The sequence below is a fragment of the Taudactylus pleione genome, unplaced genomic scaffold (assembly GCF_031769625.1).
Source record: "Taudactylus pleione unplaced genomic scaffold, aTauple2 ptg000381l, whole genome shotgun sequence".
Classification (NCBI taxonomy): domain Eukaryota; kingdom Metazoa; phylum Chordata; class Amphibia; order Anura; family Myobatrachidae; genus Taudactylus; species Taudactylus pleione.
Genome location: NW_028284782.1, coordinates 3,023,837 through 3,050,042, shown reverse-complemented (window position 1 = coordinate 3,050,042; position 26,206 = coordinate 3,023,837). Strand labels below are relative to the sequence as shown.

General features: G+C 45.8%; 1 protein-coding gene across 4 annotated transcripts in view; it reads right to left on the bottom strand.

The window, feature by feature from the left end:
- The window catches only part of OGT (O-linked N-acetylglucosamine (GlcNAc) transferase), a 113,346-nt gene that overhangs the window by 10,271 nt on the left and 76,869 nt on the right, over positions 1 to 26,206 (bottom strand). For all 4 annotated transcript variants that reach the window (XM_088445549.1, XM_088445547.1, XM_088445548.1 and 1 more), the window contains 5 exons: positions 22,819 to 22,944; positions 15,559 to 15,729; positions 13,180 to 13,296; positions 3,053 to 3,220; positions 2,515 to 2,667 (listed from right to left, as the gene is read on the bottom strand). In XM_088445549.1, coding sequence (XP_088301675.1) covers positions 2,515 to 2,667; positions 3,053 to 3,220; positions 13,180 to 13,296; positions 15,559 to 15,729; positions 22,819 to 22,944 — 735 coding nt within the window. The remainder of the gene's footprint in view (positions 1 to 2,514; positions 2,668 to 3,052; positions 3,221 to 13,179; positions 13,297 to 15,558; positions 15,730 to 22,818; positions 22,945 to 26,206) is intronic.

Below are 26,206 nucleotides of genomic sequence, written 5' to 3'. Positions count from 1 at the left end.
GACGAACATCATCATTCCTGGTCTTTTGTCCAGGAATGATGATGTTCGTCCATGTAAGATGACGTTTTGCCTCGTTCTAATCCTATGTACCAGCTGAAATGACACATATAGACCCACACATTAACTCTACTACGCTACCCAATTATACCTTTAATCATGTGCTATATTACTAGAGCTAAATATTGTTCTCTGCTTCTATTTGTGTTGCTTAGATTTCACAGTATATAAACTAAAAACACCAAAGCTCCTAAAGAAGCCCCTGTACATGCAACAGTTATGCCACATAGTTAAGAGTTTAATGAGCCCCCTACCCCTGTGTAGATGGTCAGGGGTTTGCTTGACCTCACAGATAAAAAGCCAGCAACCGAAGATATCCCATGGTTTGGAGGTGGATGTATAGGGTGTAAACTTTCCACCAATTTCCATTCTATCTATATATTACTAGATCTCTAAATCGGCCATAACATTAAAACCACCTGCCTAATATTGTGTCACCCCCCTCATGCCACCAAAACAGCTGTCCCATTGAGGCATGGACTTCACAAGATCTCTGAAGGTGTCCTGTGGTATCTGGCACTAAGACATTCGCAGCAGGTCCTTTAAGTCCTGTAAGTTGCGAGGTGGGGCCTCCATGGATCGGACTTGCTTTTCCAGTAATGTAGGGGCCAATCAATGTGACTTTTTTTTCTGGGGGAACCATTTTGTTTTATATTTTTTTCTGTGAAGCTCAATGTGTTTGATTTTGTTTTGTGGGGGTCATTGTATTTTATTTTTCCTGAGCTTGGCCAATTTGTGAGTGCTTTTTCCTGTGGGGCCCAATGTATGTGCTTTTTTTTCCCGTGGGCACTGATGGTGTACCTCGACAATAATTAAAATCTTGTTCTGTGTGCTGCAGCCTTAAAAAGGTTGAAAATCACTGACACAGATACTCGATTGGATTGAGATCTGGGGAATTTTGAGACCATGTCAACACCTTGAGCTCTTGGTCATATTCCTTAGACCATTCCTGAACAATTTTTGCAGTGCAGCAGGGCACATTAGTTTGCTGAAAGAGGCCACTGCCATCATGAAATACCGTGGCCATGAAGGGGTATACTTGGTCTGCATCAATGTTTAGGTAGGTAGTATGTATCAATGTAACATCCACAAGGTCTCCCAGCAGAACATTGACCAGAGCAACAAACTGCCTCTGCCAGTTTGCCTTCTTCCCAAATTGCATTTTGATGCCATCTCTTCCCCAGGTAAATGACGCACACACATCCAGTCATCAACATTTGTAGACACTATCGGAGGTGAGTCAGCATGGGCACTCTGACCGGTCTACGGCTACGCAGTAAGCTACGGTACACTGTGTGTCCTGACACCTTTTCATCATAGCCAGCATTAACTTTTTCAGCAATATGTACTACAATAGCTCTTCTGTGGGATAGGACCAGACGGGCTAGCCTTCACTCTCCACACACATCAATGAGCCTTGAGCGTCCATGACCCTGTTTGCTGGTTCAACAGGTTGTCCTTCCTTGGACCACTGCATACTGGGATGCTCAGGTCCTTATGCTTGCTCATTTTTCCTTCTTCCACCACATCAACTTGAAGAACAGTGTGTTAATTTGCTGTCTAATTTATCCCACCCCTTCCCCTTGACAATTGCCATTATAACGAGATATTCACTTCTCCTGTTACTGTTTTAATGATATATCTTGCCATCTCTCTTTCCATAATACAACAGTAAATCATGGTGCAAGTGTTTCACAACAATCTATGTGGGGTGAAGAGCACCAGCTCTCCTGTTCAGAGGGTCTGCCCCGATTGTGTTTCCTCGCTGCACATCTATAGCTATCCTGTGCCCACCTTCTATTACAGGAATACTCTACACACTCTAACTGTAGTTAGCATTTGTATATCATATTATAAACCTATATGAGTATACCCGCAAATGCCCATAAGTTTAAATCCCCTCCTTGCACCCTAGAAGAGCATAGTCTCTGGATAGGTTATCTGCTTACCCATAGCACCTGGAGAGAGTATGTCATTCATTAACTCTACTATTGCAGAAAGTATCACAATACTTCTCCCAGTGACTACTTTCAGGGGACCACAAAAAGTAAAATACGGGATAATCCCTGGCTTATTTGCTTTCATGAGTAGCAAAACCCAACAGCACAATTACGCTTTCCTCCCTTAAAATACATCAGTATATTCTTTTTCCTTCCAAATACTTCCTGGAACTACAAAAATATTCAAACTGGGCACCTGTATTAACGGGAAGCGACCATGCCCATAAGCTTAGCCACACCTGACATGGTTCAGACCTCTAGTACCAGACCCGCCAGATATCTTGGCAGTCCTGAATGCAGCAAAAATAAATCTGTAAATACAGCTCTAGGAAAATGAGGGATAGAGATTAATGTTACTGTACCACTTATTCTACTTATTGGTGGACATGAATAAATCAGATTTATAGAAATTTTATTAATTTGCTGAATCTATGTAACCTGTCTCCAGTGTACTTACGTTTGCCCACATCTGCAATGTGGGAGGGTCAATTTTGTAAAGTTGGTTAAAGTTGCAGTACACTACAGCATCTTCAGGCAAGCCATACTGTGATCGTGTGGTTACGATGATCGTACGAGGAACCTCTTCACCTGTTGCTGCTTTATTATTTATCTGGAAAAAAGTAAACAAGTTCTGTGCAGTTTGAAAATAAGGGGCAGATTTAGTTAGCTGTGATGCTTACAACAGGCTTATAGCCTCGAACATTAACACCCAGAGCTATTCAATAATAAGCCCATTGCCTTGCATTGTAGGCCTGCAGTTAACTCGCGTTTACCCATAGATTCCGGGTTAAGTGTCTGAAGCTCTCACGGAGGTAAGGACAGAAACCCCTACTTGCAGCAGATTTCTGTTTGCATCTCAGGAGGGTGCAAACAGAATTCCACGTTAAGAGCAGCCTGCAATTGAATAACACGGGGCACTGCTACATAATTGGGAATTTTTTTTCGACAAGTGTCCAGCACTTTCAAGTCCCAGGAATACGAGTTTACTCACACACCTGTGTTGTTGCCAGCCCATTGCTAATATTAAACCCATTAATTGTTATCTGGATTTGTCCTCGATTGATCATTTCAATGATGGCTTCAGCAATGGTATTCATTGGAATAACTGGCATGTTCAGTGCAGAGTTGCTGTCAACACTATCTCCACTCTCTGGACCTTTCATCTGCAAGAAAGAGATCAGGGCTATCAACATTTTTGGACAAGCTTAGAAAAAAATAAAATAATCTATTGACTTGGAAAACCTTAAATATCTGTACCTTACTGAACTACAACTCCTGGAATAACCGCCGATTTCCATTTGCCATAACTCAGAAACACCAGCAATTGCTACATATAGACGCACAACTATTCACACATGCAACTTATCTTATTATTTGTTCCTAGCCTGGTTCCAAGGGTTTATAAAAAATTAACAAAGGGAGGTCGAATCCGGAGGACACCCTGGAGGAAGGTGTAGATATCCGTAGTGGAGCAAATCTACGCTGGAACCAAGGACAGAGCAGAGCCATGCACTTTCAGTGAGGCCAGGACTCAGGAAATCCTAAACACCTGGGGGTCGTAGCTTTTGATACGACACCACTGGAAATATGTATGCCACACTCTGTGGTAGATCCGAGCAGAGGCTGGCTTACGCGCTTGAGCATAGTGTTGACTACAGCGCTAGAGAAACCTTTGGACCTTAGGAGGGATGTCTCAAAAGCTATGCCTATCAAAGACAGATGACCCAGGTCCGGGTAAAGGCAAGGACCTTGAGATAACAGGTCCGGTAGTTGAGGCAACAGGAACGGAGTGTTGATGGAGAGACTCCGAAGATCTGAGTACCAGTGACGTCTGGCCAAGCTGGAGTCACCAGCAGGACAGTGCCTTCATCTTGTTCGAAGAAATCGAGGAAGAAGGGGGACTGGAGGGAAAAGGTAAGCAAACTGGAAGGTCCACTTCACTGGTGCATCTACAAAGGTTGCCTCTGCATCTCATGTTCTGGACCCATACACTGACAGTTTGTGATTGTGTCGGAAGGCCATGAGGTCCACCTCTGAGAGGCCCCATCTGTTCACTAGGAGTTGAAACACCTCTTGGTAAAGCGACTATTCCCCGGGATGCACGTCGTGACAGCTGAGGAAGTCTGCTTCCCAATTCAGAACTCCCGGAATGAATACTGCAGAGATGGTTGGGAGGTGACCCTCGGCCCATGTCAGAATGCATGACACTTCTGTCATTGCTGCCCAACTTTGAGTGCCTCCTTGATTTTTGATGTAAGCTACTTTTGTGGCATTGTCAGACTGAACCTGTACAGGTTTTCTGTGAAGAATGTGCTGGGCCAGGTTAAGGGCCCTGTAGACAGCTCGAAGTTCCAATATGTTGATTGGCAGGGTTGATTCGACCAATGTCCAACAGTCCTGAAAGGAGTGCGAACCGGTCACTGTGCCCCAGCCCGGAAAACTGGCACCCGTTAGGATTACCCAGTCCGGGATCCAAAAGGGGCGACCCTTGGTTAGATGAGATGTCTGCCACCAAGATAGAGCCAGACGTGCCTCTGGAGAGAACACCATCGTATAAGCTTTGATCCAATGGTGATCACCCGTTCCACCTGGAGAGGATCAGCATTTGCAAAGGCCTGGAATGGAGCTGAGCATATTGAACCACGTCGAAAGCAGACACCATGGATCCCAGAACCTGCATTGCAGAGTGGATCTCGACGACTGTGGAGACATCTGCACACTTGTAGTTGAAGTGTGAAGATCTTGTCTGATGTCAGAAAGATTCTTTGATCCTGACAATCCAGCAGGGCTTCCAGATGAATCAATCACTGTGCGGGATTCAGGGAGGACTTTTTCCAGTTGATTAACCATCCGTGCTCGTGCAGGAAAGCAATGGTTAACTACAGATGGCGGTGAAGCACTGCTGGGGATCCTGCTAGGAGCAGGAGTTCATCCAGTATGGTAACAGTCAGACCCTACCATGCAGGTGGGCCGCCCTGATAGCCATAATTTTGGTAAACGCCCGTGGAGCTGCGGATAGTCCAAAGAGCAGAGCCTGAAATTGGAAGTGTTGCCATAGTATAGCAAACCGGAGATATCGCTGATGTGAGGGTGCTATAGGCACCTGTAGGTATGCGTCTTGAAGTTCCAGAGATACCATAAAGTCTCCAGGCTCCATAGCTAGGATGATGGAGCGTAGGGTTACCATCCTGAACCTTGGCACCCTTAGGAATTTGTTCAAGGATCTGAGGTTGAGGATAGGCCGATGAGACCCATTCAGCTTCTGAACCAGAAAGAGTAGAATAATAACCAGTCCCTCACTGAGATAGTGGGACTGGCACAATTATCCCTGCATGCAGCAAGGACTGTATGGCTTTCTGGATCTGTAAGGCCTTGTTCGGGTCTGAATGAGGGCCTGTGTAGACAGTCTGAGAAATGAGGGGGTACCCCGTGACAGACCACTTCTCTTACCCAATTATCCGTGGTGTTTTGACACCAGCACTGGGCGAACTGACGAAGTCAGCCTCCCACTCTGGAATATCCATCAGGCTGAGAGTTTATCCTCTGGTTTTGAAGCAGGGAGTCTGGTGTTCCAGGTCTGCTTGTTCCTGGGTTTGGTGGCCCTATGGAAACCAACTGCCTAGGAAAGGACTGACCTTTAGGCTTTTCGAGGCCTAGTAGAAGTAGTTAAAATCTTGTCAAGGTCTGTACCAAACAAGATCACCTCATTGTAGGGTAACCCTTCTAAGCCTTTCTTGGAATCCGCATCAGCTTTCCATGAGCGTAGCCACAGGGTACGGCGGGCAGACACAGCCGCGGCCAAGACTCTGTAGGTTAGGAGACTGGCATCTGATGTCGCTTCTCCAAAATTGAAAGCTGCATCTCGAATGTGAGCAACAAAAAAGACATCTAATCCCTAGAAGCATCTGAGGGAAAAGAGTCTTCAAGTGCATCAGCCCAGCTCCCTATAGCTTTAGCCACCCATGCAATAGCCATTGTTGGACGGGCAACGGCCCCTGAAATAAAGTATATAGATTTCAGGCAACTTTCTACTTTCCTATTCGTAGGATCCTTCAAGGAAGTAACTGTAGGAATAGACAACGTTGCGCTTTTAATTAAACGCGTAACATGTGAATCCACCGCAGGGGGTGTTTCCCATTTTGCACAATGAGCCACAGGAAGAGAGTAACATGATTAGTATGAAACCTCTTACCGGGCAATTTCCATGCTGCAGCCATGAGTTCAGATAAATGATCCAATAGTGTGAATTCTGCTGAAGCCACTTTGTAGTTTAAACAGAGGGTGCTTGGATTTAGGGGTTGGCTCGTCATCTTCTATTAATAAGATGGATCCGACAGCTTGTACCAAGGAAGGAATATTATTTTTGACCGACTCTCATCCTCCTCCAGCGGGGAGTCAGGGTAAGAGAGCAGCAACTACTGCCTCCTCAGATGATATTCAGAAACTGAGAATTGCGTGGACAGTGACAATAACATAGTACGCTAGGAGGGCTTACCGGGTAAGGGCTTCTCACCTTGCAACATGGTTTGAAAGGCAGTAGCTGTAGCCATTAGACTCTGCACAGAGTTAGAGAGTACATCTACCTATGGTGGGGGCACAGAAGGTACCTGTATCGCCTGAACCTATTGTGGCAACCCCAAAGGGGGCATTACGGCCTGCTGTGATAAACCCATTAGGGGGAATGACAACCGGAACCGCCAGGCGGTGCGCAATAGTGGCCAGAACTTGAGAAAATGAAGCAATGGGGGGCTCTTGTACAGGCGCTGGGTTATCAGATGCGCCTGGTTCATCTTGTATCAAATCGTCCTCACTCAAGCCTGCAGCACATAATCTGCATATCAGTATGGGTGCAGATGCCTGGTTGTTACTCTTGCCTTTGCTAGACATAGCTGCAGAGTAATATGGCACACAATATGGCACTGGGTAAAATGCAACCACCCTGTATGTAGGATAATAGTAGGCATGCAATATACTGGTCCTGTCTTATGCTTGGTTAAGCTGCAGAAGCACGCAGAAGATAGTGCAACGACGAGCTGTATGTGACAACCTCACAAATATATAGAACAAAGTATGTGAGGTACAGGAAAACCCCTGAATACACCTGTATGTTAGGGCAGAAGTTTGCTCATTATCCTTGCCTCTACCAGCCATAACTGCAGAGCAATGTGATACATAATCTGGTACTGGGTATAATGCAACAACTGAGTATGTAAGATACCCGTAGAAATGTAATATAGTGACCCTGTCTGATGCTTGGTGCAAGCTGCAGGAACAGAGTCAGATATGGCAGAGTGCAGAGCACAAATGTATGTGACCAACCTCACAAATATAAAAAAAAAAGTCTTAAGATATGAGGTACAAGAAACACCCTGACTACACCTGTATGTTAGGGTAGAGTGAAAAAAGGGGAGTACAGTTATATGCCAATAGTAGAAATAGACACAGACAGGCAGCGCTAGCACAAGTCACATACAATGCAGAGATACTGCTGCAATATTGGCACTATACTCAACTAAATAAATCATAAAAATAACAGGCTGAAGTGCTGCCTAAGCAGCCCCTGCATAATGGTGACCTGACACCAATGAAACAGAGTTGCCTCTGGCTCAGGGTATAAGGAGAGTGGACCAAGTGCATTCTGGGAGCTGAAAGCTGAAAGATTCCATATCCATCACCTACACCCCAAGGTCTCCCTGTGGAGCCTATGGACCCTGCAGAAGAAAGAGGATTTAGACCGATGAACAGCCCTATTCTTATAAAAGACGACAATTGCAGACCTACCAAAAAAAAAAAAACCCATCTGTGAAACCCCCCAAACTAGAGGCAAAACAAAACTGGTCCTAAGTAAGGAACTTCAAATCCACAAATTCCAAGAGTTAAAAAGGAAGATGTTTTAAGGCAGGGATGGGGAGCCTCAGGCCCGGAAGCCGTATAAGGCCTGCAGAATCCTTTGGTCTGGCCCTCAGCTTTTTTTCTGCTAGTCTCATCTGGCTAGCAGGGTGCCTTGAATGACACCCTGCAGCCAGAATCTATGCAGGAGTGCCTTCTGGAGCGTCCTTAGGACACTTCAGACAGTCACACCGCTGTCCTTACAGCTCTGGATGCTCCGAGCATTGCTGTAATCACTGGCGTGTGGCCCCGCCTCCGTGTGATGTCACACGGAGGAGACATGGCCTGCACCAGGCCTGCAAATAATGTTATATATATCAAAATGGCCCTTGGCAGAAAATTGGTTCCCCTCCCCTCTTTTAAGGCATATAAGATCCCAGGGAGCTACAGGCAAATCATGTGAACTCTTGGTGCCTACCTGATAGTGAACCACCACTGGAGCATTGGGACTGAAACGTTATAGCCTTTCCTCTCAATAAATGGTGCCTTCTGACTACAAGGTCTAACACCAATCTTCAGCACATAAGAGTTTTGACTCCATGGGATTCCAAAGACCCTTAAAGAAGCACTGAAGAGTGACCCACCTTGCAGCTCCGTAGGCTGTCATTTGTTGTCTGGTTTATCCAATCCCAAATGGTGAAAGGAAGACCCACGTTGTGACTGACAAACCTTAAGCCGGGTACACACTGATGCGATATCTACCTGATATAAAGGTTCCAGTTGAATCGGAACGACAAAGCTGCGCGCAGTCGCATGCTGCATGGCCAACCGGACGATATCGCATGCAGCATCAGGTAACGAATGACAGAACGAGGGATCGTTCAGTCTTTCATTACATCGTTCTGATGTATACCGTGGATACGATATATGAACAGGACGTCTAGGTAGGAAAGGGAAGTTGCTCCTTTAGATCTCAGAAAAGCAGTGATAATGGCCATGAGCTTTGAGAACAACCGCAGCACTGTCGCAATGCAAAAAATGCCTGAAGTTGAAAATGCCAAGTCTGAACTACAATTCTGAAAAGGTAATGGCGTCCTTCCCAGATCAGACATACAAATATGCATCTTTGATTTCCTGGTCACCCTGTGTCTGATAAGCCGTGGGACTTAAATACCGCAGAACTTTTGCGCTTGAGAGTTCTAGCCGGAACTGCAGATTCCAAAACCATATCTAAAGAAAAGCAATCCCTAATGGGGCCCTTTATCGACAGTTTTCTGGCCCAGGCAAGTTCGTACTATGGCACAGCTAAAGGGCCCAAAGAATCCTGGCTTTATGTACTCATAAATCAGAATCATTCTAGCATTCCCGTTAGGCTGTTGTAGTGGGGCGCCACGCCCTGCCTGAATTTAAAGTGCTAAAATGCACCCTGCTTGCCTCAAACTGGCCTCAGCGCCCCGCCTCCTGGTCAACTTGTTCCCTCCCAGTTGTCACCTTTTTCCATCTGCTGCGCATTGATTGGACCGCCCACAATCTGATTCACTGGCATGTTGCATAACAGCCAGGGTTGGGGTTCAGGTGTCAGGCATAAAGAGGTCAATGGGCACAGGGTCGATGGTCAAGAGGTCCAGGCACAGTGCGGTCTTCTCTGCGTTGGACTGCATTTAAACATGCTTAAAACCCAGGAGAACTGCCTGGCAATCACCTAACCAATATACAGGGGTGTAGGCTGCTGTGACCAGAGCTGGCGACCGATCTCTGGTCCCGGCAGCTCAGCACACCATCTGCAGCAGCTGTCAGCCAGGCACATGCCATCAGCAGCACTGCCTGACTGAGCATCTACAGCTGCGGTGTAACCCGGCAGAGGCTGCTGGCCTGGATCCTGGAGGATCCAGTCTCAGTCAGCCATTACTGTAGAGTGTGGCAGCAGAAATAGGTTAAATGGTGGGGGGGGCTTCCACCGATGCTCTATTTGCACAATGGCATTGTGGTCTGTTAAAAACAAATGGCGCTGCGAGCAGTGATTGGCTCACTTGCAGCACCATTTTTGAAATTCAAGACAGCCACAACAAGCCAATCACGGCTCACAGCGTCATTGTCCCACCACCTTGGGTTGGCCCAATAAGCCAGCGCGAGGCAGCGAATGGCAATCCAACAGTGGAGAAGGAGCATACAAGGGCTCCTGAAGACAGATGACACAGGAAACCCTCGGGGGCTGCGGCCATGCAAAAGAGCTCAAAGGACATCACCCACTAGGTGAAGGTGTTAAAAAAAAAATGTACTATAAAAATTGGTGTCCTGTATTTATGTAATCATGCTGGTACTTGTTATTTCATAAGTGCCAGCAATCCGGGGCACACGTTCTGGGATCTGTAGTCTGCCTGTAAAAAACAATATTATCTACTTTTTACACCATGAACCCACCCCACCCACCACCACGGAATTCCAGCCTTGGGCTGAACAGTTTGGGGCTGGTTAATGTGAAGGTAGGGGGACCCCATGCTGTGTGTCCTACTGCTATGGCATTGCCCCACCAACTGCTTCAGTCTGGTGCTGGTTATTAGAAAATAGGGGAACTCCACACAGTTTTTTCCCCCTATTTTCCAATACCAGATCAGTTTCAGAGGTCCAGGGCTGGGTACAGATTTGAGGGGTACCCCACACTTTTTTTTTTTTTTTTTCTTTAAAGTTAACCTTTTCTTAAAGTGCAGTGCAGCTCTGTCCCTTATTATGTAACATTGGCAGACGAGCTGCCACTCGCACAAACGCTGGAAATGTGTATATGATGATACAATCCTTTCAGCAGATGCAGATTGGAGGTCTGTGGAAAAATTCTACATGTGCGTACACATAGATTGGATGTAGAATCTGTAATCAGGTCTGCAGAAGGATTATATATACAGTAGGATGATCTGATAATTGGACAAGTGTGTACCCAGCTTCAGGCAAAGGAGAAGGAATCTGACCCTTGTTCAGCTTGCAGGTATGTGCGGTTAGTGCCATTTAGTCCAGGCTGGTTTTGCCAGATCATTAGCACCACCCCCAGGAACACAGCAGCTGGTCCTCTGACTAGCATTTTGTCCATCGCTTCAGACAGAGAAGACACAGGGCAACTGTAGAACACAGTGTTCGCAATTACGCGCCATAGCGCATATTTTACCCAGGATTGAGTAGTGGGGACTCACCTTTAAAAAGAAGCCGGGTCCACAGGGACGCGCTGTACTGTGGCCAATCCCTGACAGCTGGCTGCAGCACAGCACGACCTCCTGAGAAAGACACAACGCTGTCTGTTATAGCAGCCAATGAGAGTCAGATAGACTCTCATTGGCTGCTGCTGTGGAAAGCCGTGCTGGGATCAAGTGTCTGATCCCAGCATCGGCACAGCATAGCGCTGGGACAGTGTTTGTTGCCAGCCCCAGGTAAGCTATCGTGGCGGGTACCTGGTGAAGGGAGCGCCTGGTCCCTTCCACCAGTGTCGGTGGTAAAGTGGCGGCGGGAGAAGCTTGGCTCCGGGCGCAAGCTGAGCGGAGCTCGCTGCCCGGAAGCCAAGCGGCAGCGGTTGTTTGGCACTGGCCGCGAGCCATACAGTGCTCGCGGTCCAGCAGCCAATGGAAGGCAGACGCGACGAGCCAATCGCGGCTCGCCGCTGAGTGGGAAACTTCAGTACCGGCGGCGGCGGGGAGGAGTGAAGATGTCCCGAATATAAGAGAAGAGCGGCGCGTCAACAGGCCAGAAGACTGCGTGATCAAGGAGGAAGAAAGGAAGAGGCGGTGTCGCTGGCCAGGACGGGCCAGCGGCAGAAGAATGAAGCTGAGGACCGAAGAGTACTGCGGGGATGGAAAGAACAATAGGTAACGAAGCTCCCCCCCACCCACCCCTTCCACCGTACGGGTAGGCGGCCTTGGGCCACAGTTATTTATCCCCTCCCTAGACCACCAGGGTTGTCGGGTACTAGGCCCGTGGGATAAATTCAGGCAATAGGCCTGTGGGTATATAGGTGGGCACAAGGCCCGGGCTACATAGGGTACATTACGCCCAATTGAAGGTGTGAGTGACCTGGGCATTAGGCCCATGTCACAAACGGGCAAATAGGTGGGCCAATACTTGGGGCAATACAAAGGGGGTAAACTACTGGGAGCACTGCATAGGGGGAGGGGACTAATACTGGGGGCAATGCATAGGAGGGGACTACTACTAGGGGCAATGCATATGGGGGGGGGGGACGGACTACTGCTGGGGGCAATGCATAGAGGGACTAAAGGGCATTAATGTGTAAAGGGCATTAATATGCGGCATAACGTGTAAAGGCCGGGCATGACTGTGTGACATCATTTGTAAGGGCTATTACTGCATGGCATAATGTGTAAAGACCAGGCATTAATGTGCGACATAATGTTGAAAAATCGGGCACGGCTGTGTGGCAAAATGTGTAAAGGGCATTATGTGCGGCATAATGTGTAAAGGCCGGGCATGGCTGTGTGGCATCATTTGTAAGGGGAGGTCTGAAAGGCATATGGGGAGCTCTAAAGCATAAATTATGATGGGACCCAGAAATGGTCAGGTAGGACCCCATTTTTTTTTTTTTTTAAAGTGGAGGGTCCCTGGGACCCACATATTTTGTCACTCACTGCGATCACTGGAACACAATCAATGAAATAAGAAAGTGAACCTGCAAGACTGACCATTTTAACCTGCATCTAGACGGGTGGAATGGGGTTAGGTACAGTAAAGGCATATTCAATGCAAAACACAGGAAATCTGGAGGAAAGAAAAAAAAAGACAAATACTCCTGGGAAACAGTATTTAATATTTGAGGGTGATCAAGAGCAGGTGCAAATACCAGATGGTGGTCTTGGGCACTTGCAAACCAACTGATTGGCTGACAACAAATGGGGAAAGTGGCTTGTGTCAGATGAGTACCTGGCGTAAATATAGTGCATTTGTTGCAGTTGGCAACAGTAACGCATCCTAATTGCAGCTTGAACTCTGCATATAGCAAATAAAAATGCTCATTTTGCAAAAAATTTTTAAAAGTATAATTTATGCCCATTTGGCTACATACTTTGCATCAGTCCCCTAGTTTAGACGTTTAAAGCGCCAGCACTATCAAGGCTAAACCTCTATACCCCAAGGTTTCAAGGGTCGCTCAATTCATTGCAACAGAAATACACAATAGAAACCCAAACAAATAGTGCATCCACTCATATCTAGGAACATTTGTAACAGAACAAGCTTGATAAAATGTTTTTTAGAAAAAAAAAAAAATATATATATATATATATAAAAACATTCTTACCTTTACGATTTTTACATCCGGTAGAGTCTCTAAAAAGGCTTTCAACTCTATCCCATTAAGAACTATTCTGTTGTCATAGATATGGCCATTGGACTTGAAATCTATCACTGCTTTTTTCTGCAGAAGATAAAAATCATCATGCAAGAGCAATAAAAAGCACATATTTAGTTCTGTAAATGATACATACAATACAATGTTTTATTTGACCGAATATACCAAGAATAAAGAGCAAGTAGTGTCAGTATTGGACATATACATACTAAGACTGTATATTACAGAGTTATGTAACATACCAGAAATAAAGGACATGTCCTTAAACATATGCATCATGCGGTGTCACCCCTCTGCAGCAATTGATATGTCAGGAGGCAGATGATGCTACTCTTATAGGCTGGTGTACAGTCCACTATTGTAGCCTCCCCTCATCTTCTAGATTCTAATAAGGATTTGTCCACACAAATCAATCCTCTACTTACAGGAAATTGTTACTTCTCCATACTCCTCCTCCTGGAGCTTTCCAATGCTTAAAACTTGCTTGTGCATCTCTTCCTGCAGCTCAATCCACTGGCTTCCATGACAATTATTTCATAGTTAATTTCCAATGTAAAGGGGCCTATCTATTACCCGACTTTGTGAACAATCCGACCAAAACCAGGAAGTTTTGGTCGGATTGTTCACAAAGTCGGGTAATGGATAGCCGGCAAGGACCAGCGATGCGCGTACACGCTGGGTCCTTGCCGTCCCCAACTGTCTACTGTCGGCATGTTCAGAGATAGGAGGTCGGGCTCCTGTACTGAATGACATTCAGTGAACGCAGTTCAGTGCAGGCACCGCACCTCGGCGACCTGAAGGTCTGAATGCTAGTCATTCAGACTTTCAGGTCACCTAAATGATAGGCACCTTAACAGCTCATTCAGCCACCCTTCCTCTGACATGCTTCCATCCAATCCAAGGCTGTCTCGCCATACACCGCATTTCACCTACATCTAGCTTCTGACTTTCTCTATCATCATGAGCAACTATCACTCTGTGCTTTTTCCATATTGATCCATTAAACCAGGGGTCTTCAACCCATGGGCCGCGGAGCTCTGTCTGGTGGCCCGCTGACTGGGGGGAGCTGCTCCCCATGGCCAGCCAACAGGCTCCATTTGCCGGGCGCCCGCTTAGATTTTGTTACCAGCGGGCGCCCGGCTCCCTACCTGCACTGTACCACCACTTCTGAGCTCCGGCTTCCGCAATGAGTGCAGTGCACTATGGGAGAGACGTCATGACGCCTCTCCCATAGTTCAGACAGAAGAGCAGCGGGGCGGACCGGAGTGAGCAGATGCAGGAGCGGGATATAAGGTAAGTAGTAGTATTTTTTTTTGTAAGCAGCTTCACTACTGGAGGCACAACTACTAGGGGGGCTGTGTGTCATACATGAATAAGGGACACAACTATTTGATGTAATGTGAATTGGGTGAATAAAGATTGTGCTACTGTGTGGCGTATAGCTTAGTGGTCCTCGGGCTTCATTGCGTTTTTTAATGTGGCCCACACGGTGTAAAAGGTTGAAGACCCCTGCCCTAAACCAACCTAAATAACTCCAAAACTGATCTTCCTTCCAGAGATACCAACTCTCAACCTCAATTCTATGACTGTCAATATATCCATAATTTGCTCTGTCTCCCAAAAACAGTAATTTGTCTCCAGTCACCGTCCAAGCAGCAACCAAAACATTCAATGCTGCTCAAGTCTACATATAGTTACCCATATCTTAAAGAAAAAAATTCAAGTTGCTCACCATCTCCAACAAAGCTCTAAACACCCCCCTCCCCCCCCCCCCCTTAATTCATCTCAAAATAACTTCTTAAATCTGTCTCTTTTCCACCTCTGATAACCACCTCATATGTACACCTACAAAAATGTGTCTCTGTGCCACTTAAGACCTATAGGGCGGTATTCAATTGTTTTCACGGTCCGGATCTTCCGTCTAAAGTGACAGGAGTTCGCGGGGCGCTATTCAATTGATGCCCATTTTCGCGCTGATAGTGGTCGTGTAAACTGGCTACCTCCGACCAAAGTGCTGGGAGCGATTGCGAAAAGTGCTGTTTGGGTGTACAGCTCGCACCTTCCTGGGGCTGCGAGCTGAAATGGTGCCTGTTCGTGCCCGACAGGAGCAACAATTGAGTAGCTCCTGGTGGGCGCAAAACAATTGAATATTGCCCACGGAATCCTTTACCATATCTGGCCAGACACTTAGATTGCAAACATTTAAATACTCTGAACATTCACCCTAGTGTAAGTTTGCTACTGTTTGTGAGACATACTTACACCTCTTTTCTCATTACTAATAACAGTAATTTAGAACAGCCTAGAGAATCATCTTAACTCTTGTACCTTTAGATGAGGAAACATGTTGGCATGATCGCCAATGAAGAATGTGTTGGGCATATATGCCATTTTCTCCGAGTACTGCTCAGCAACCTCAAGTGGTGATGTCTCTTTGTCAGTGATGATATAATCCATAAATGTAGCACCACTTGTTCCAGGGTACCCCAGCCACATAGCCTACAAATAGACAGGATAATCAACAAAATGTTTAAAACAATGTCTAAAACCATTACAGCGTAGGAACATGGTACCCGCCAGGTAAGTAATGGATGTAGAAGTTTCTTTTAGAGTGGAGCATGTATTCTTGTTGTGTACAATGTTGCTGAACAGCCAAGCACAATAATCTATAAATCTAAAAACTGGCAATTAAGAAAATGTCTGAACTAAGATAAAAACAATCCTTTAACATAAGGTCTGAACCCCTTCCCCTCGATATATGACTATACTGCTGGGAATCCAAGAGCAATGACAGACAAGTCAGCACCAAACCAAAACTGGCCGCCCACAGCAGGGTATAGAGGAGAGGGAGCTTGAGCTGTGCGCCCCCACTAGGGCAGGAAGAAGATCGATCATTTCCTACTACAACAATCAAAACTTCAAAAAGGGGAAACAGGGAAAGGAATGGATTTAGAGAAAAATATTTAATTGGGGTATTAAGACTCTGGCCCTGATTCAGAGCCGGACGCTCTGACAGAGCGCTCGCTCTGAACCAGGGCCGGTCTTGGGGTTTTTTTTTTGTTTGTTTTTTTAAGAACGGCCTAATGGCCGCCCGCATAGCTGTGGGTGATCACCCACAACTATAGCGAGCGGCCAGGAAGATGGTCGCGATGGTCAAAACCATCGGGCTTGCGACGAGACCCTTGTGGTAGGGTCTCATTGCTGCAAGCCCCAGAGAGATTTCGGCTCAAACAGAGCCGAAAACTCTCCCACTGACATCACTTGTGATGTCAGTGGGGCCGCCCCCAGACAGTAGGCGTTCTCATGGGAACGCCTCCGTCTGGGCAGAAACCCCCCCGGCCCGCCCACCAAAGTGGGCGTGCTGTCACTCAACATCGACAGCACGCCCCCTTTGGAGCGAGACCCGGAGCGACTGCTTGCCCGTCGCTATCCGGGTCTCGCGCATGCGCTCTGGGCCACAATCGACCCGGTTGCGACCGGGTCTGAATCAGGCCCTTTGTTCTCCGTGATCTAAGCAGGGACTTCCAGAAGCTGCCTTAACAAAAGGATACACTCTGCAGTTGCTGTGTGCAAAACTTTCCATCCAAAACAGACATTCTTGGAAACAAAAACATTGAGCCTGTAAAATTTAGTAAATATATGGTCAGAGGATAAGGTGGCTTAAAGACACATGCTTAGCAGATGTTCTGTGTCACACTGCCCAGGAGACACTACACGATCTTGTAGAATGCGCCCTCAAATTTTTCAGGAATGTGTTTTTCAGACCCAATATACAGTAAGTGTCAAATTACTGAAGTAATCCACCTAGCAACAATCTTCTTAGACACAGACCAAACTTGGGGGGCATCAGAGAGCTCTGGTATGCTAAACTATTAACAAATATCCTTCGAACGCTGACAAAATTCAACAAGAGAAGGGATCCCCTCCTGTTTGGGAGCTTTCATAGAACTAGGTCTCAAACCATACTGAAGACCCTCCTGCAAAAACTGAAGTAAACGGGCCACCTGAAAAGTCCTTATTCTCGCACCAACTGGAATTGGCATTCTAGCATTGGGCATAGTCTCAAACACGCTGCCAGGGCATCCCTTTGCTATAAAAGTCACGGCCTTAACAGACATTAATTCCAGCCATGCTAAACTTTGAACATGAAATGGTCCCAAACTCAACTGGTCCTGTCTTAGAGAAAGACACCACAACGCGCCGGCTGCTATTAAGGGAATGTTCATGTACCATTAGAATCAAGGAAATAATCTTAAAAACCTGGGAAGCATTGCTACCAGACTGATCACTTAAATTAAATGAAAACTACATGTTAATGACATTACGTCTACCAAAAACACTTTAGGATCCTTTGTCCTAGAGCAAGAATGCTCCACCTTGTGGCTGAACACAGATCCCATCAGGTCGACATCTGGCTAACCCCATTTTACCATGATCTGTGGAAACACTTTTCGGATACAAATATGTAGGGCATGTGTTTAGAAAATGGGATTTCCAAGTCTCTAGCCCTGGTATAAACATCGCTGATATTTCTGATGACATTTTGTTCCACCCAAACACATCCTGGTGGTTTCCTGCATTGCCATGGAGCTCTCAATAACTGATTTATGCCACCAGCATCGTTTGGAGTTCATCTATAGAGGAAAGACTTCTATAAAGTCAACTAGAGTTGTTTAACACCACACTCTGTTCATACGTTTATAGGGCGCTTTGCTTCTGAGACCAAAGGTCCTGAAACTGACAATGAAGTGCAGTAGCCCCAAGCCCTGTAAACTGGCATTCAGAGTCACTATTGTCCGGTCCCAATCAGCAAAAAGTCCGCCATATTAAGGGTGTTAACCTTGAGCCACAAGTGGAGCATCTCATGCACCCATGGAGAAAGACCATCACCTGACCATACTTCTTCAGGCTGACTTGTTCCATTCCAATAGGTTCTGGAATGCACTAAAGTGGAACCATACAAAATTGCAGCACCTTGCTGGATGAGACCATATTTATCCTATGATTTTCATGTAATGTTGCTGTTTGATATAGGGAATTCAGGAAGCGCTGACGTAACTACTGTACAGAGAATCTGCGCACATGAAAGTCCGAACAAATAGGATTTTGGTACTTACCGATAAATCCCTTTTTCAGATTCCATAGGAGACACTGGAGTTTATACAATGGGGTATAGATGGGTGAGTGTGAAGCCGGGCACTTTAAATGTCCTTAGAAGTGTAGTTGGCTCCTCCCTCTCTAACCCACCCAACCTCAGTTAAGATTAACCAAGACCGAGCAGAGACTAAGAGCATACAACAGAGGAAGGAAAGACAAGGAGGAGGAACCAACTAAGAAGTTCCAAGAACAGCTAACAGGTGACAGACGACACACTGCAGACAACGAAGACAGTTAAAAACTCGACAAACACTGCAACAAGGAACAGCACTGGGAGGGCATCCAGTGTCCCCCATGGAATCGGAGAAAGCGATTTATCAGCAAGTGCCAAAATCCTATTTTATAATTCATCCACTAGGGGGCACTGGAGTATATACAATTGGGACGTCCCAAAGCTGACCACCTGGGTGGGAAGGCGCTGAGAAAGCTGCAGAAACCTGCGACCATCATCAATAGGGGTCGCCAGGGAACGAACGGTAGAACCCAACAAAGGCATAAACTGTGGAAGCGGAACCACTGCGCTTGACCACCCCCAAGAAACCCACCAAAAACAGTGTTCATAAGAAAGCACCAACAAAAAAAAACTGTGGTAGCATGGACAGAACATGAGAAAAAGGGTCAAGAAAACCTTGACCATATCCAGAGACTGAAGATGCAGCTGCCGTAGATCAAGAAGTACCACAAAGACGATCAATATGGAAAGGCAAATGCCACTATTGTAAGAGAGGCCGGCTACGTGCAAAGCACATCCCGATCACAATGAAAAATAAAGTAGGCAGAGTGATCGGACAGAGCCGCAAGCTCAGAGCCTACTGAGCAATGGCAGGAGGCCAACGCAGAACTGGCCAAACTTGAAGTCCACCTAGTCTAGGAACCCAAACCCATACAAATGTAGGAAATAGATGGGTTTGAAGTAGGTAATTACCACCAGGTTGAGATTCCGTACAGCAGAAGGCGGCACCAAAGGTGACTGGACTTCAGAACTCCCTGCAGAAGGAGTGTAGAGCAGGTAGCAGGGCAGCGGATGCTTAAAGCATATAGAGAAGGCAGCGACCTGCATCCTCAGTGAGCCCAGGCGAAGACCAGCATCCACTCCTACCTGGAGGAAACCACAAGGCCGGGACAGCTGGAACAAAATAGTTGAGAAAACCACGGTGTGAACACCAAGAGACAGACGACTTCCAATGAGATGGAAGGGAGCCGTCGACACCGGCTTTCTGACCCAAGCCAAATAGGAAAAAAACAGATTCATGGATGCACTACTGCCTCAGGACCACGGCTGCAACAGCCAGGTCAGTAGAGCGAGGAATATGAACAAAACCTACTAAAGAAAATCCATCCAACATGGTAACCGTCAGAGGTCGCTTGCAAGAAACTACCAAGAACCAAGTACCACACATCGATGCGGCCATTCCAGAGTCACCAGGACGACTGTCGTGGAGTAGCGCCAGATAAGTTTGAGAGCCCATGCCATAGGACACATGGGAGAGGACGCGGACTAATTTAAATAAACCAATTAGGACGACGTGCACCAGTAAAATGGATTAACCCGAGGGAACCAAGAAGTGGACTAAGGAACCCATCAAGGCAAAACAACAAGGTAAGGTAGGAATATGACATGCCCCAAAGTTGACACGTAGAGCAGACCTAACTGCTGCAGGAGCCCAACATTGCAGGTAAACCATAGCAGCAAGCAGTCTGCCTGTAAAGATCATAGAAGAGAAGGCACCCGGCTCCTCTCGGGGACAAATCTAAACTGAGGTCGGTTGGGGAATAGTGGAGGAGGAGCCAACTACATTTCTTTAGAAATGTAAAGTGCCAGGCTCCACTCTCTCACCCGTCTATAGCCCATTGTATATACTCCAGTGTCCCCTAGTGGATGAAGGAGAAAAACAGTTTATTAGGAGGAAAAAAAAAAAAAATGGAATTTTCAGAGACTCCAGTGTACAGTTGCAACAAACATCTTTAACATTGCTTTAGTGTTAAATCATTAATGCTTGGGGCGTGGCTTGGCTCTGGTTGGAGCAGGCAACTGGTTTTATGAGCTCCTTCTATATATCTGTGTTTTATCCTGTTCCCCTGGTGGTATTGGGCTGAAACTTGAACCACAGGTGCATTCCATATCACTGCACCTCCGGTGGTAGTTTTGTCCCCCTGCGTGCCTGCTAATTATACTTGCCAGCTCTGATGCTGAAGACAGTATCCTGGTCTAGCTGAGGTCCCGGCAGTGTCTCTCTCTGCGCTGTTCCCGGCAATCCTGTGCTGTCTTGCCAGCGGCAATCCTCACTGTCTGGTGTTTGATGTGTGTGGTCCGAAAGTCATGGCTGCGGGTGGATGCTCTGGCTCCTTACTGATGTGCCAAGCGGTCAGTCTGTCCTGCGGCCATTTTAGGTGAGGAGGCTGTTTACAGTCCCTGCCCTGCTTCACTAAGGTGGCTGGATCCTGAGTACATGAGGAGCAGTTTCTCCGCAAGATTGCCCACACTGTAATCCTCGGTCGTATAATTCTTGTTTGGGCCCCACCCCAGCCTCCATTACACAGCTCCTATATCCACAGTCCTTGGAGATTTCTGCTATCATCACACCTGTACAAAACAAACATGGAGGCCTCTCTAAAACAGATCCTGCAAGCTATCAATGCCTGTGCTCAGAGACTTATCAGCAAAGTTGGGAATTAACAAATTAATATTCTTGCTTCCTGCTGTATCCCTTAGCAACCCCGGGAGGAGACACAGATGTCTGAATTTCCATTTTTTGATCATGCAGTTCACACTCCATTTGAGGAAAATCGGTTCATGTATTTCTCCTTCCATATGACTGTGGTTCTCTCTGCATTTGCCAAGTTCAGATGTTTAGCCCTGTGGGTCTGCCGTGGTTCCAGGACTTACTGCTGTTATATTTTATGTACTTCCCTGTCGGTTTTCGGGCATGCTGGAATGGGACTGCTCATTATGGTACATTTTCACAGGGGGCCGAAGCTTGGCCGGACTGATCTGCAGCTATTATTTTGCCTTTCCAGTTGTTATATGCAAGTTGTTAGTAAGATATGATATGCCAAAGTATATTTGAAGATTCTTCTGTAATTGCCTAGTACTTTATAATATACTTGTATATATCCTTTTTATCACATATTTGTATGTCATTTAATATAATTTATGATTATTATATTTTATTTGGTTATGTTTGTTATATGAGACTCCTGCTATATCTAGATATTATGTTTTATGTATATTTTGTTGTGGCTATTTTTAAATCTTCTGTCTGTTCTATGGGATCACCCTGCTTTCCTGGTAAAGGTAGTTTCTCTGTCAAAGCACCTTAGATATACGTAATCTGTTTGTTTTTTAGCCTATTTCATTTCAGTATTTCTGTACATATTTCTAGTCATTTTACGGAAATGCGGGAAAGTAGTTTATGGGAGGAGCCGGCTGCCTGATTCGTCCTGAATATGGCCATTTTTGTATTTTTGCCCCAGTCAGTTATCCGAATATCTATCCTTTCAATCGGGGGGAGGGAGGGGGACTGTTAGTAGTTAGTTTAGTTAGGGGGGAGGGAAATGTGGGATCCAGGTATTTACTGAGTTGGGGATAGGCTATACAGGGTGGTGGGTTATAGGGTAGGTTTGCTTTGGGTGTATTTTGTATGTTTAGTTATTTTTATTATTTTTGCGGGTGTGGTCAGTTTTACGGTGGGACATTTATATAGGATTTACTTAGTTTTTTATGCACCTCCTACGCTTGTTGTTTTTGGTCTCCAGCTCCTGCTTCGGGAACCGGAATGGCGCCATCGCGTACTCGTTGCGTTTTCTTTTTTTCATATGTTACCTGAGACATGTGTATATATATATCCTAAATAATATGACTATACCTTATACTTTGTCTGTATGTATATGTCACAGAATTACTTTTCATTTCATCACTTGCCGCACTTGTTTTTATTAGGTGTACTTTCAAAACTTTAAATAAAAAGTACTTGATTTAAAAAAAAAAAAAAACAAAACTATTATTAATGCTTGGTAATCTGTGTTGTCACGCTAAGGTCCAGATTCAATTAGCCCTGTTAACTGAACGGGTCCTAACTGATCGCCGGCCTGTATTCAACTTGCCCTACTTAGAAGAAATTTCTTTTCAGGTCCCAAGACGCAAAAAGAAATCCCCATTGACTGTGCAGTTATCAGGTGATAACTGGCAGTTAACACACAGGCCCGTGAACTTATCATGGATCCTATCCTGTGCATTTACATGTGATAATCAGTGTTCACACGTGCGTTAACAAGGCTTTCGGACAAATGCGGGAGGGTAAGTGAATAGCCCCGGGTGTTAAAGCCCGAAGCTACCTCCGTTACCACCCACGGTAATTTACCACAGGTAATTGAATTCCCCCTTAGTATTAAAACATACCAAACTATTTCAAAAGAAACATGTTCACATACCTGGATGGGAGCTGCTCTAAGTGCGAACAGTTCATTTCGTGCTCCTTTGGTGTAGCCATTCATATTAACCAGAATGTGGACTCCATCCTGATGAATACGATCTGCTGCTTTTCCATTACAAGGAATCTAGAAAGGCAAGAACATGTTCAATAAATTACAAACAAAATTGGAATATAGTGAAATGTAATATATTGCTAGGTTCTCTCATTGCTAGCATTGTTCTCCTCTATATCAAGACATAAAAACAGCCTTCCCATTACCAACACAAAGCTATAGGGGGATTGACAATTTTTTTTCCAGTACAAACTCCCGATACGCTAACAAACATTATTTTGCATTGGTCAAGTTACTGCATATTCAACTTGTCCACCTTATAAGAATTTAACAAAATTATGGGATTATATAATTTTCCATGAAAATAAAGTGGGTCTCTGATTATCTGGTGTTATAGAGTAAATTGCCAAGAGTATGGGCACTTTTGAAATTAACTCCAAAAGATCAAGCTAGTCTTCACAATGCCAGGTTCTTCAGTAATTATCTAACACAGGAGACATGTGATTTAGTTTTTTGGGGTTTTTTTAATTAAATTTGCAAAAATCTCAAAAAAACTTTTTACATGTTGTCATTATGGGGTATTGAGAGTAGAATTTTCAGGACAAAAATGAATTTATTCCATTTTGGAATAAGGCTGTAACATAACAAAATGTGGAAAAAGTGAAGCGTTGTGAATACTTTCCGGATGCACTGAATATAGACCAACATATGTATTATTTTTGGGGAACCACCCTTCTTATAACTTGGTTGGTGGTGCTCCCCCGGAATAAAAAGTTACGTATAGAACCAAATTTTATCCTGTACAGCAGGATAATAGAAAAAAACTCCTTAGTGGGGACACTTATCTACTAACAAATAGAAAAGTAATAACGATATGTATAAAACAAACTTTTTATTATATATATGCACCTAAAAGAAAAAAAAAAAAAAAGATTTGGCACCCATAAAACTCAAACAATACACACACTGTGGTACAGATTGTGTCACCACAGACAAAAGTTGAGAAATTCAACTGAATTTATACACATAGCATTTGTGTTTCATAAACTCCCCTTACGTATAACAGGCAGTATGAGTTGTATGTGTAATACTAATTTAGCAGAAGAGAGTTTCATTGAATCCATGACGCTGGGTACCTTATACATGTGAATATTTGCAATTATGTCTCCGAAATGCTATCAGTGTGCTGTCATTTACAATTACAGAACAAAGGGTTAATTCAAAGCTGAAATATTTAAATGCTATAAATAGATTCTCTATCTATATCTATCCAAGTTAAAACCCTCACCATCCCAGGAGCCTTAATGTTTTCTGTAGTGCAGGGAGTTACTCTCTGATCACCAAACCATAACTATTAAAGGACCACATACTTTGAAAAATGGGGCTCCCCATTATCAAATGAAAGTACCAGATTCTAACCAGGATGTTTGGCATGTGTGTGTTATCTTCCCCACCCCTGGCATTAACCCCCTACAGTACATAAAATATTGTCTGATCACAAATTACCAGTCAATAACTTCTAAAAATCCACAATTTTAAATAGGGGAATCCCCTCTATTACAACAATGCTCTCAATGTGTGTCCAGGTCCAGATGTGGCAGATAATATGAGATATGGTAAGAACTTACCCTTGTTATCTCTATTTCTACGAAGTCCATAGGGTTCCACAGGATACCTTGGGGTATAGGTGTGACGTCAGTCGCAGGGCACCAAAGAGTTAAGCTTTCAGCCTCCCAGGATGCACTAGGTCCCCCTCCTATACCCCGCCCCCGGGCCAAGGCACCTCAGTTAGTTACCAAGCCATAGGCCGGAGGAGGAGAAGGAAGAGAGAGAACAAAGATCTGGACACATACAAGAATCACATTCTCACCAGAGGGAGACGGAAAACCGGTGACCAGAGCAAAGCCCATCTGCAGCACAGGTGCGACAGGGCGGGAGTCCTGTGGAACCCTATGGACTTCGTAGAAATAGAGATAACAAGGGTAAGTTCTTACCATATCTCATATTTTCTACTTCAGGGTCCATAGGGTATCCACAGGATACCTTGGGGATGTCCCAAAGCAGTATCCTTTAAGGGTGGGGACGCTCCTGTGCAGAAAGGAGAATCCGCCGCCCGAAGGAAGCATCCTGAGAGGCGAAGGTGTCAAACCTGTAATACCTCACGAAGGTATGGACAGAAGACCACGTAGCAGCCTTGCAGATCTGAACTGCCGAGGCACCACGTCGAGCTGCCCACGAAGGACCCACAGACCTAGTGGAATGAGCCTTCACAGAAGGAGGGACCGGTAGGCCTTCATGAAGATAAGCTTCAGAAATAGCCATACGGATCCAGGCTGCCAAAGTTTGCTTTGAAGCAGGCCAACCCTTTTTACGGAAGCCATAGAGGACAAACAAAGCGTCCGACCTCCTAAACGAAGAAGTGCGGTCAACATAAGTCCTTAAGGCCCGCACAACATCCAAAGAGGCCTCACCCACGGAAAGACCCGGTGAGTTAAAGGCCGGAACAACTATTTCCTCGTTAACATGAAACTGGGAAACAACTTTGGGAAGAAACTCGGGCCGAGTGCGGAGCACTGCCCTGTTCCCATAAAAAACCAAGAAAGGGGGTCTACAAGAAAGAGCCCCTAACTCAGAAACACGTCTGGCCGAAGCAATGGCCAGAAGGAAAACAGTCTTAGCTGTTAGCCATTTAAGATCCACTGAGCCCAGTGGTTCAAACGGCGGTCCTTGGAGAGCCCTCAGGACCACAGCCAAATCCCAAGGCGCCACAGGTGGAACAAAGGGCGGCTGAATGCGGAGAACACCCTGCATAAAGGTGCGCACATCCGGGATTGTAGCAATCCTACGGTGAAACCAGACAGATAGGGCCGAAACCTGTACCTTCAAAGAAGCAAGGCGAAGCCCATGATCTAGTCCCGCTTGCAGGAAGGCGAGAATCCGAGACAGACGAAACTCCCGCGGTGCATAACCTCTCGGTCGACACCACTGGAAGAACGTATGCCACACGCGATGGTATATCCTCGCGGAAGACGGTTTCCGAGCTCGTAACATGGTACGCACCACAGAGCTGGAAAACCCCCGGGACCTCAGCATGGCAGTCTCAACAGCCACGCCGTCAAAGACAGCCGAGTCAGGTCCGGGTGAAGGCAAGGACCCTGAGACAGAAGGTCCGGTCGTAGCGGCAACCGCAGAGGACTGTCCACGAACAGACCCTGAAGGTCTGAGAACCAGTGCCGTCTGGGCCACGCGGGAGCTATCAACAGGAGCGTCCCTCCTTCCTGTTTGAATTTCCGGATTACCCGTGGAAGAAGGGAGACCGGAGGGAACAGGTATG